Below are 12,726 nucleotides of genomic sequence, written 5' to 3' on the forward strand. Positions count from 1 at the left end.
CCCGACTCAGCAGCTCCTTTAACCCCGTCCTTTCTGAGCGAAGAACAGATGCCCTTCGGGGACCTACACACAGAGGCGGGGCCTAATCCAAAACTGAGCCCCAGGAGCTGTGCCAACAAAGAAGAGAAAGGGAAATCTCTCCCAGCAGCCTCAGAAGCAGCCGATTAAATCTCTGCAATCAACTTGATGTACCCTGCATCGGTGGAATACCTGAATAGACAACGAATCATCCCAAATTGAGGAGGTGGACTTTGAGAGCAAGATTTATTATTTTTTGCCCTTTTCCTCTTTTTGTGAGTGTGTATGTGTATGCTTCTGTGTGAGATTTTGTCTGTACAGCTTTGTTTCACCATTTGTCCTAGGGTTCTGTCTATCCATTTTTTTTTTGACTTAAAAAATTTTTTTTTCTTAATAATTATTTTTTATTTTAATAACTTTATTTTATCTTACTTTATTTTATTTTATCCTCTTTCTTTCTTATTTTCTTTCCTTCTTTCTTCCTTCCTTCCTCCCTCCTTCCCTCCTTTCTACTTTTGCTCCCTTTTATTCTGAGCCATGTAGGTGAAAGGCTCTTGGAGCTGCAGCCAGGAGTCAGTGCTGTGCCTGAGGTGGAAGAGCCAAGTTCAGGTCACTAGTCCACAGAAGACCTCCCAGCTACACGTAATATCAAATGGCGAAAATCTCCCAGAGATCTCCATCTCAACACCAACACCCAGCTTCACTCAACGAACAGCAACCTACATTGCTGGACACCCTGTGCCAAATAAATAGCAAGACAGGAACACAATCCCACCCATTAGCAGAAAGGCTGCCTAAAATCATAATAAGGCCACACACACCCCAAAACACACCACCAGACATGCACCTGCCCACCAGAAAGACAAGATCCAGCCTCATCACCAGAACACAGGCACTAGTCACCTCAACCAGGAAGTCTACACAATCCACTGAACCAACTTTAGCCACTGGGGACAGACACCAAAAACAACAGGAACGACAAACCTGCAGCCTGCGAAAAGGAGACCCCAAACACAGTAAGGTAAGCAAAATGAGAAGACAGAAAAACACACAGCAGATGAAGGAGCAAGATAAAAACCCACCAGACCTAACAAATGAAGAGGAAATAGGCAGTCTACCTGAAAAAGAATTCAGAAAAATGATAGTAAAGGTGATCCAAAATCTTGGAAACAGAATAGAGAAAATGCAAGAAACATTTAACAAGGACCTAGAAGAACTAAAGAGTAAACAAGTAATGATGAACTACACAATAAGTGAAATTAAAAATACTCTAGAAGGGATCAATAGCAGAATAACTGAGGTAGAAGAACGGATAAATGACCTGGAAGATAAAATAGTGGAAATAACTACTGCATAGCGTAATAAAGAAAAAGAATCAAAAGAACTAAGACAGTCTCAGAGACCTCTGGGACAACATTAAACGCACCAACATTCAAATTTAGGGGTCCCAGAAGAAGAAGGGAAAAAGAAAGGGACTGAGAAAATATTTGAAGATATTATAGTTGAAAACTTCCCTAATATGGGAAAGGAAATAGTTAATTAAGTCCAAAAAGCACAGAGAGTCCCATACAGGATAAATCCAAGGAGAAACACGCCAAGACACATATTAGTCAAACTGTCAAAAATTAAATACAAAGAAAACATATTAAAAGCAGCAAGGGAAAAACAACAAATAACACACAAGGGAATCCCCATAAGGTTAACAGCTGATCTTTCAGCAGAAACTCTGCAAGCCAGAAGGAACTGGCAGGACATATTGAAAGTGATGAAGGAGAAAAACCTACAACCAAGATTACTCTACCCATCAAGGATCTCATTCAGATTTGATGGAGAAATTACAATCTTTAGAGACAAGCAAAAGCTGAGAGAGTTCAGCACCACCAAACCAGCTTTACAACAAATGCTAAAGGAACATCTCTAGGCAAAAAAACACAAGAGAAGGAAAAGACCTACAATAACAAACCCAAAACAATTAAGAAAATGGGAATAGGAACATACATATCGATAATTACCTTAAATGTAAATGGATTAAATGCTCCCACCAAAAGACACAGACTGGCTGAATGGATACGAAAACAAGACCCGTATATATGCTGTCTACAAGACACCCACTTCAGACCTAGAGACACATACAGACTGAAAGTAAGGGGATGGAAAAAGATATTCCATGCAAATGGAAACCAAAAGAAAGCTGGCACAGCAATTCTCATATCAGACAAAATAGACTTTAAAATAAAGATTATTAGAAGAGACAAAGAATGACACTATATAATGATCAAGGGATCGATCCAAGAAGAAGATATAACAATTGTAAATATTTATGCACCCAACATAGGAGCACCTCAATACATAAGGAAAATACTAACAGCCAGTAAAGGGGAAATTGACAGTAACACATTCATAGTAGGGAACTTTAACACTCCACTTTCACCAATAGACAGATCTTCCAAAATGAAAATAAATAAGGAAACACAAGCTTTAAATGATACATTAAACAAGATGGACTTGTTTGATGTTTGGTATTTATAGGACATTCCATCCCAGAAAAACAGAATACACATTTTTCTCAAGTGCTCATGGAACATTCTCCAGGATAGATCATATCTTGAGTCACAAATCAAGCCTTGGTAAATTTAAGAAAATTGAAATTGTATCAAGTATCTTTTCTGACCAGAACGCTATGAGACTAGATATCAATTACAGGAAAAGATCTGTAAAAAACACGAACACATGGACGCTAAACAATACATACTTAATTATGAAGTGATCACTGCAGAAATCAAAGAGGAAATCAAAAAATACCTAGAAACAAATGACAATGGAGACATGACGACCCAAAACCTATGGGATGCAGCAAAAGCAGTTCTAAGAGGGAAGTTCATAGCAATACAATCCTACCTTAAGAAACAGGAAACATCTCGAATAAACACCTAAACTTGCACCTAAAGCAATTAGATAAAGAAGAACAAAAACACCCCAAAGTTAGCAGAAGGAAAGAAATCATAAAGGTCAGATCAGAAATAAATGAAAAGGAAATGAAGGAAACGAGAGCAAAGATCAATAAAACTAAAAGATGGTTCCTTGAGAAGGTAAACAAAATTGATAAACCATTAGCCAGACTCATCAAAAAAAAAGGGAGAAGACTCAAATCAATAGAATTAGAAATGAAAAAGGCGAAGTAACAACTGACACTGCAAAAATACAAAGGATCATGAGAGATTAATACAAGCAACTCTATGCCAATAAAATGGACAACCTGGAAGAAAGGGACAAATTCTTAGAAATGCACAACCTGCCGAGACTGAATCAGGAAGAAATAGAAAATATAAACAGACCAATCACAAGCACTGAAATTGAAACTGTGATTAAAAATTTTCCAACAAACAAAAGCCCAGGACCAGATGGCTTCACAGGCGAATTCTATCAAACATTTAGAGAAGAGTTAACACCTATCCTTCTCAAACTCTTCCAAAGTATAGCAGAGGGAGGAACACTCCCAAACTCATTCTACGAGACCACCATCACCCTGACACCAAAACCAGGCAAAGATGTCACAAAGAAAGAAAACTACAGGCCAATATACTGATGAACATAGATGCAAAAATCCTCCACAAAATACTAGCAAACAGAATCCAACAGCACATTAAAAGGATCCTACACCATGATTAAGTGGGGTTTATTCCAGGAATGCAAGGATTCTTCAATATACGCAAATCAATCAATGTGATAAACAATATTAAGAAACTGAAGGAGAAAAACCATATGATCATCTGAATAGATGCAGAGAAAGCTTTCAAGAAAATTCAACACCCATTTATGATAAAAATCCTGCAGAAAGTAGGCATAGAGGGAACTTTCCTCAACATAATAAAGGCCATATATGACAAACCCACAGCCAACATCATCCTCAATGGTGAATAACTGAAAGCATTCCCACTAAGATCAGGAAGAAGACAAGGTTGCCCACTCTCACCACTCTTATTCAACATAGTTTTGGAAGTTTTAGCCACAGCAATCAGAGAAGAAAAGGAATCCAAATCGGAAAAGAAGAAGTAAAGCTGTCACTGTTTGCAGATGACATGATACTATACATAGAGAATCCTAAAGATGCTACCAGAAAACTACTAGAGCTAATCAATGAATTTGGTAAAGTAGCAGGATACAAAATTAATGCACAGAAATCTCTTGCATTCCTATACACTAATGATGAAAAATCTGAAAGTGAAATCAAGAAAACACTCCCATTTACCATTGCAACAAAAAGAATACAATATCTAGGAATAAATCTACCTAAGGAGACAAAAGACCTGTATGCAGAAAATTATAAGACACTGATGAAAGAAATTAAAGATGATATAACTAGATGGAGAGACATACCATGTTCTTGGATTGGAAGAATCAACATTGTGAAAATGACTCTACTACCCAAAGCAATCTACAGATTCAATGCAATCCCTATCAAACTATCACTGGCATTTTTCACAGAACTAGAACAAAAAATTTCACAATTTGTATGGAAACACAAAGGACTCCGAATAGCTAAAGCAATCTTGAGAACGAAAAATGGAGCTGGAGGAATCAGGCTCCCTGACCTCAGACTATACTACAAAGCTACAGTAATCAAGACAGTATGGTACTGGCACAAAAACAGAAATATAGATCAATGGATCAGGATAGAAAACCCAGAGATAAACCCACGCACATATGGTCACCTTATCTTTGATAAAGGAGGCAGGAATGTACACTGGAGAAAGGACAGCCTCTTCAATAAGTGGTGCTGGGAAAACTGGACAGGTACATGTAAAAGTATGAGATTAGAACACTCCCTAACACCATAGACAAAAATAAGCTCAAAATGGATTAAAGACCTAAATGTAAGGCCAGAAACTATCAGACTCTTAGAGGAAAACATAGGCAGAACACTATGACATAAATCACAGCAAGATCCTTTTTGACTCACCTCCTAGAGAAATGGAAATAAAAACAAAAATAAACAATGGGACCTAATGAAACTTAGAAGCTTTTGCACAGCAAAGGAAACCATAAACAAGACCAAAAGACAACCCTCAGAATGGGAGAAAATATTTGCAAATGAAGCAACTGACAAAGGATTAATCTCCAAAATTTACAGAAAACGCTTGCTGACCCCTGCCTGAATAATGGTGTCTTTTACATGTCCTTAATGAAGCAGAAGTATAAACTAGTTACCTTATATGTACAGATAGTCAACTTCCTCTTCCTGGTTTCAGTATTTCTCTGCAGCAATGTATTACACATCTGGAAAACCTGCTGCATGACAGCATCTTGTCTCAGGTCATCGCGGCCCTTCAGAATAATCAAAACACAAATAACTAAGTGTAGTTCATTTTCTTTATTATAAAATCACACGAAGAGTCATCCGAGGACAGCCAAAGGGAACTTAGAAATCAATCCAAGGATTGTGCTCCTCATAATAGTCTCTTAAATAATTAAGACCTAATACTACTCTTTCATTTAGAATAAGCTATACCACTGGGTAGGCAGACCAATTTAGAAATAAGAAGTTTCCCCCCACTTGCTGCTTTTGCAATTAAAATAATTGGAATCCCTCCACTTGAGGGCACACTGTAAAATACAAGTGTAGAAGAGCACTGTTGTTCCTCTACTACTTCCCAGCAAGGCCCAAAGAGCTTAAGAGCAGAGTAAGGGAGGAATGCTGTTGCTTTCTGATACATTTAATAGCACTTAGCACAGTGCCAGACTCAGGATATTGAGGCAAGGGCCTTCAACTTGAACTATTCAAAAAAATAAGCTACACTCACCAGAAATCTTTTTTCCCATAACAAGCAGGTTGATTGTTAATCTCATCATGTCTGTACATGTTAAAAGTATTCTTTTACTTCAACCAACTATTATAATAAGGCTGGTCTTTCAGAGAGACAAAAAAATGAGGAAAAGCATTCTGCTTCTAGAAAACAATATATTTCTAGTTTATGTTTTCCTTATTCAGAATAAAAATAAAGACCCAGGGCTTCCCTGGTGGTGCAGTGGTTGAGAGTCCGCCTGCCGATGCAGGGGACATGGGTTCGTGCCCCGGTCCGGGAGGATCCCACGTGCCTCGGAGTGGCTGGACCCGTGGGCCATGGCCACTGGGCCTGCGCGCCCGGAGGCTGTGCTCCACAATGGGAGGGGCTGCAGCGGTGAGAGGCCCGCGTACCGCAAAAAACAATAAAAAAATAAAGACCCAAAGTAGGAAGAAAATATCAACTAAAGTTTTCTATTTGACTTTTTTCATTAACAACAAAAGGAAAATCTCACCTTGACAAGCTGTCTCCTTTCCTTGCCATCAGAACCCAAACAATCTATTATTTTTGGTAAATTTAAACCTCCTGCTAAACGAAATTCTGCTTTAAATGACTGTATAGTCACCAGATTTCCATATTCCCCTGTGGGGTCCACCTAATAAAATGTATAAATATGACAATAGCTCAGATACACAATTTGCATTTAAAGAAAAATGAATTATAAATGACAATTTTAATATTAAACAGAGGAATGAATGACAATATGCTGTTGGTTAAGAACTGAAGTGGTAACTTTATAAATGAAAGAAAGAAGATCTGACATTGGAAAGGCTTTAAAAACTGACATAGATAAAATTTACCTCCCTAAACATCTCTTAATAAAAGTAGGGCATACAAAGTTAGAATAGTGTTACTGAAAAACTACTGAAAAACCCTGGTTCAGGTCTTGCCACTGACCTGTATATGTTAAGTCATCTGTATAAATTAAGTCATCTCCTCACAAAAACAAGGTAAATTTTAGAAAAATATGGAGAGGAGTTTTCTTGGTTGTAATTGCTAAATCTGGCATTTTCAGGAAATATTCAGCTAAATAATTTGCTGATAGGTTAATCCACATGATGAAGCTACATTGCAAATCAAACAACTACAGATATTAAACACTAAACTACAAACTCAAAGGAGAGATTTTACAATGTAGTTAAAATGATCATTTTCTAAACTGTAACCTTTATCATTACATATATCCCTGGCAACACCGTACTTCTAACAATAAAAGACCATCAGGACATAGCTGAAAGTGTCATGTATATTATAGTCAATTTAATATTGTAATACATATTGTATTATTTAATACCGTAATACATCACAGTCAATACATTCTAATGCATACAGAATTTTAAAAACCAGTATAAAACAATTAGGGACTTTCTTGCTCAGTTAAAACTTAATTTTGGCATAAACACATGAAATCTTTCCTTCTTCTGGCCAATAAAAATAAGTCTATAGACTTCTTCATAAGAAAGATGAAAGCTGTAAAAATGAAGACCAAAGAAAAGAAAGCAGGAGAGGACTTTATATATTTTAATTCTTGGGCAAAGGGAATCCAATAAAGAAAAAAAACTATAGGCTGAGGACTCCCCTGTGGTCCAGTGGCTGAGAATCCACCTTCCAATGCAGGGGATGTGGGTTCGATCCTTGATTGGGGAACTAAGATCCCACATGCCATGGGGCAACTAAGCCCGCACACTCTAGAGTCTGCGTGCCACAACTAGAGAGCCTGTGCACCGGGACTAGAGAGAAGCCCACACTCCGCAATTAAGAGCCTGCGTGCCACAAAGAAAGATCCCGCATGCCACAACTAAGACCTGATGCAACCAAATAAATAAATATTAAAAATAAAACAAACTATAGGTTGAAACAAGTGAAACTGCCAATATTTAACCAATTTTGACCTACAAAAAAAGGCTATTTCAAATGGTTTAACCTACTAAAGAGTAATTTAGCTTAATTAAAAAATCAGGGGCTTCCCTGGTGGCACAGTGGTTGAGGGTCTGCCTGCCAATGCAGGGGACACGGGTTCGAGCCCTGGTCTGGGAGGATCCCACGTGCCGCGGAGCAACTAGGCCCGTGAGCCACAATTACTGAGCCTGCGCATCTGGAGCCTGTGCTCCGCAACAAGAGAGGCCGCGATAGTGAGAGGCCCGCGCACCGCGATGAAGAGTGGCCCCCACTTGCCGCAACTAGAGAAAGCCCTCGCACAGAAACGAAGACCCAACACAGTCAAAAAATAAATAAATTATTTAATTAAAAAATAATCAAAACAGTTAATGGTAGATTACCTTAATTTCCATAGTAGGAACAACAACATCTTCTAAATTTTTAAGTTTGATAATGGGCTGGTCTGCCGGAATACTTATGCCTTCTGTATTTAAAATAAAGAGGTTTCAGTGACAACTGCAAATTGAGGAATAGTACTGAAGGTAAAGCAGGAGAATTCAGCAGGTACCATAAACCCAAACTGTGGCTAATCTGTGGTTCAGGCCCTGATTTAGAAATGAAGACCAAGGGCTCAGGACACAATGCCACTCAGGGTCAGGGCATAACAATGGTTAACATGGCTTACAAATGAATTTGCAGGTTACCTGGCGCTGGTAACTAGACCAGATTTACCTGAGGGGTCAAATCGAGCAACTTAAGATAATTATATACAGTGTAAATAGCACATAGATAATGTACTCCTGTCATATTACTATTAAATCTGACTAAAGGACATGACAATAGTCTTTGTTTGCTTAGAGAGGAACACTATGAGAAGCCTCATTCTTATTTTAAAATAATACAAATTTAAATGTGAAGATATGATTCTGAACAGAAAAAAGAATACAATTATTAAAGTATGGGGAGAGAGATACAAATAACCAAATATTATAGCAGCTTATAATTATTTAAATAGACACAGCAAGAAGAATAATGGAGAAAATGATAAGGTCTTCCCATTTTTAAGTCCTAGAGTGCAGTCACCTATTATCAGTTCCACAAAAAGATATTAAGTAAAAAAGTGACTGGAGGGGTGTTGAAGCTATTATACAAAAATTAAGTTTTGAATCATGTGTAAGTTGTAATCATCAGGACATTCACATCTATAATTAATGTGTGTGAGTTGAACAGATTTACATTATTAAGCTCTATAATTAATACATCCCTACAGAGAATAACACAGCAAGAAGGCAACACTCATTCTTTCAAACTGCATACTTCTCTGAGCCTTCCACTGAGTGGCATCTAAATTTGCTAGTATAATGTAAGCATCACAAAGTGCCTCAACACTTCTGACCATCTGAGGTCTCCTGCTTCTCATAGTACGTATTATTTTGTTTGCAGCCTCGGTTCGATCCTATTAATAAAAAACAAACAAAAAATATTACATAAGCAAATACCCAAGACTTAAACTTTTCAGAGTTATAATAACAAAAGGAAAAGTAATTTATGCACAAAGCTAGACAATGGAAGGACTATAATCCCTCAGAGACCAAGTCATCTTATTATGAATGAAATACATCAAAGATATAATAATCTCAAGAGTAAATGACTTGGGTGCCTTGTAAAATTTATTTTTTCTTTGCTCATTGCTCTGAGGAAAAAAGGTAAAAATACTTTTGGTATTTCTTATGCTTTGAGAAATATTCAGGAGTTTTCAACCAATTTTAGGTAGCATCACAATAACAAAGGATTTACAATCTGAATACTGTCAAGAACACACACTCCTAGAATTCCTGAGACTTAAGAAAGGAATATTTTGGGAAAAAATGAATATTACAATTCAAAAAGGTATGCATGTTCAATCCAGATACCTCATCAAGCTGAGAGCTTTGTTTAGGTGCATTTTTAGTTATTCTACTCCTTCTTGCTGCCTCTGGTTTGGTCAAAAATTCATCTTTGTTTGCATTTGCTAAAGCCAGTATAATAAACAAAGTATGATGAGGGTGATCCATTGAAATTCTAGAGATGAGCTGTCATAAAATTAAGAACTGTTAGTTTTATGGAAACCAAAAAAAAAGAAAATCCATAACCTTTTAAATTTTGCTTAACATTAAGATATGTGTTACTGTACTAGATGCTGCCGTGGGTGGACTGTGTGAGTATGGGTATGTATGAGAGAGAGAGAGACAGAAGTACATGAGGAATAAGAAAGAGAAAGAAATTGAGTAACTTATGTGGAGCATGAGAGGAGACAAAAGGGAATCTTTATTCTTGCCCTCATATATATATATATATATATATATATATATATAAAGCATAATAAATATGAGTGACTAAACTTTTTTTGTATTGCCACTTCCTGGAGTGGAACAGTAGTATATAATAATATAAAAGAAAAGCAACTGTGGTTTGATTTTCAGGTTTACTTACATTATTGAGGACTTCATGAAATCCTAGGCCTCCCATCATCTTAGTCCCCATTCTAGCAGCCAATTGGTACATAAGAGGCAAAAATTTATATGATGGAATCTTCATTCCATCTCTCTACCATTAAAAAGAACACAAAATTAAAAAAACAATGCATGTCAAATAGTCTCACAACTAAGCAAATAAATTATTCTAAGAAAATGCTCCTCTACTAGTATAATCATCCAGCAGATATTAAATAAAATTTCACTAATCACATATTTTTACTTATCATTTATCTTAAAGTCTAGATTGATTCACTGGTCAGTCATAATATTTGAACCTAAATCAAACTGTATTCAGAACTGGAATACTTGGCACTGCTCATATTCCAGTGAATCCAAGAACAAATGTGGATCTAAGGACTATTGTAATCTTGACTCCTGAGAAGTCAGTGTGAATAACAGGGAATAATTATTTTTCCCTACATGCTAAAAGTAACAGGATTTAATGTACATTAGTAGCAGAGGTTGGTTGTATCATTCTCTTCAGCCAGAAGAACCATTTTACTTCTAAGCTTCAAACTGATTGCCAATATATACCTTGCCAACATAACTTTAATATTAGGTGTCATCAATAAAACCTAAGATTTTTTAAATAAAAATTTACAAAATACTGCCACTTTAATGTTTTCTTAAAATCTTTTTTTCCATTTACAAAAATAATTTACCATAAAAAATCCCAGAAAAGAATTAAAGCAGGGGAAAAATACCCAACCTGTGATCACATCATTTTTAATTGCTTTCTAAATCTCCCAGTCTAGCATTCTGAGTACTTTCCTATGGTGATTGCAAAGATATAGGAAAAGACTGACCTAAATTCTCTCATAGCCACATAAACCTACATCATTAGAGCTAATTAAGTACCTACGTGTAGAGCCCTGAACCAAGTGCCAAGGATACAAAGTATACAAAATCCATGACATTGAGGGGCTTATGTCTAAACTTTTAAAGCACAGGCTAGAATATTGGGTTGAAAAAGAACACTTGCCTTCATCATGCCATTGACTTCAGAAACTCCAGAATTTTCAAGCCAGAGGGAACAAAGACGGAATATCCACGTATCATGCCCTTCTCCACTTAATAAGCAATTGATGTAATTTTCAACTGCCTTACATAAGAAACGTTTACGATCTTCTTTCAATGCATGGAGTGCACATTCATCCAACTCCAGCTCTCGCTGAACCTTTACTGTGTACCTTACATTGGATAATTAAAGCAAAACACAAAAGCCATCAAATTTTATAGAACTACAACATCATATAAGATATACAAAGTAAATAAAAAATCTGGTGTCCACCTTAGGAGAAAAAGCAAAATTCTAAGAATTATAAAGGGGAACAAACTTAGTTTTGTCTTAAAGTAAGTTTGTGCAACTCAAAAGCTATCTTAGGCAACCAAAGACAAAGTGGACTCTATCCAAGGTATTTCGTGAATGTTATTCTCTACTTACACTAAAATATATAGACCAAAAGCAGGTTTGAATAAAGGATTTAATGACATCAAAATAGGTAACTCCTATTTAATTTCAACACCTATCTCTTCTTCAACTGTGATACCAACGAACAAACTAAAAAAAGCAAAACAAGAAGCTAACATCAATATACTTTACAATTAGCTTAGAACCAGAGCATGAATTCTTATCTGGTTCTCTATACCTGTATATATACTGTATATCTGTATATCGTGTCACTTGTAGACCCCTAGTTACCTGTTGGTCTGAATTTTATGTTCCCTAAGAAGGCCAACTTCCTCTTTAGCTCTTTTCAGGAGAGCTTGCTTGTTTTCAAATTCTGACGATTTCATGTAGTTTTCAATTCTTTGGTACTGAGTATCTGAGAACCGTGCTAATGAGAGAAATGCCTTCATTTTTCCATTTCTGAGCCCATCATTGCTTTCTCCATCATAATTTCCAGCAACTTCCACTGCCTTCAAGAAAAAACAATACATTTATATATTTACAGATACTAAATACATCTAAAGAATTACTCAGATCAAAGAAATATCCACACTAAAGTTTAATTTATATATATGTATATAAGCTAAATTATATGAAGTACAGTATTTTCTTGACTTTGCAAAACAACTTTGACATGGCAGAAATAACCAAAATAGCTAATATTTGCAAAGAACAGTGCAAAAACAAAAAGCTCTATAAAAGTTTTTAAAAATCATATTATGGGGGGCTTCCCTGGTGGCGCAGTGGTTGAGAGTCCGCCTGCCGATGCAGGGGGACACGGGTTCGTGCCCCGGTCTGGGAGATCCCACATGCTACGGAGCGGCTGGGCCCGTGAGCCATGGTCGCTGAGCCTGCGCATTGGAGCCTGTGCTCTGCAACGGGAGAGGCCACAACAGTGAGAGGCCCGTGTACCGCAAAAAAAAAAAAAAAAAAAATCATATTATGCTTTTCATGTTCATTTATTTAGTGAAGTAGCTATTTCTAAAATTAGCTAAACTAAATAAGAGGGAGAAACAGGAAG

At 36.7% G+C, this 12,726-nt stretch overlaps 1 protein-coding gene across 3 annotated transcripts in view; it reads right to left on the bottom strand.

The window, feature by feature from the left end:
• The window catches only part of ATM (ATM serine/threonine kinase), a gene marked incomplete at its 5' end in the record, with an annotated part of 136,091 nt that overhangs the window by 24,520 nt on the left and 98,845 nt on the right, over positions 1-12,726 (bottom strand). For 2 of the 3 annotated variants that reach the window (XM_082660331.1, XM_082660330.1), the window contains 8 exons: positions 5,227-5,343; positions 6,316-6,456; positions 8,141-8,223; positions 9,057-9,195; positions 9,653-9,811; positions 10,212-10,325; positions 11,238-11,445; positions 11,958-12,175. In XM_082660331.1, coding sequence (XP_082516457.1) covers positions 5,227-5,343; positions 6,316-6,456; positions 8,141-8,223; positions 9,057-9,195; positions 9,653-9,811; positions 10,212-10,325; positions 11,238-11,445; positions 11,958-12,175 — 1,179 coding nt within the window. Of the gene's footprint in view, positions 1-5,226; positions 5,344-6,315; positions 6,457-8,140; positions 8,224-9,056; positions 9,196-9,652; positions 9,812-10,211; positions 10,326-11,233; positions 11,446-11,957; positions 12,176-12,726 lie in introns of all 3 variants that reach the window. The other variant, XM_082660332.1, reaches the window with a different exon arrangement.

This window comes from Grampus griseus, assembly GCF_964374135.1.
Source record: "Grampus griseus genome assembly, chromosome: 8".
NCBI lineage: Eukaryota > Metazoa > Chordata > Mammalia > Artiodactyla > Delphinidae > Grampus > Grampus griseus.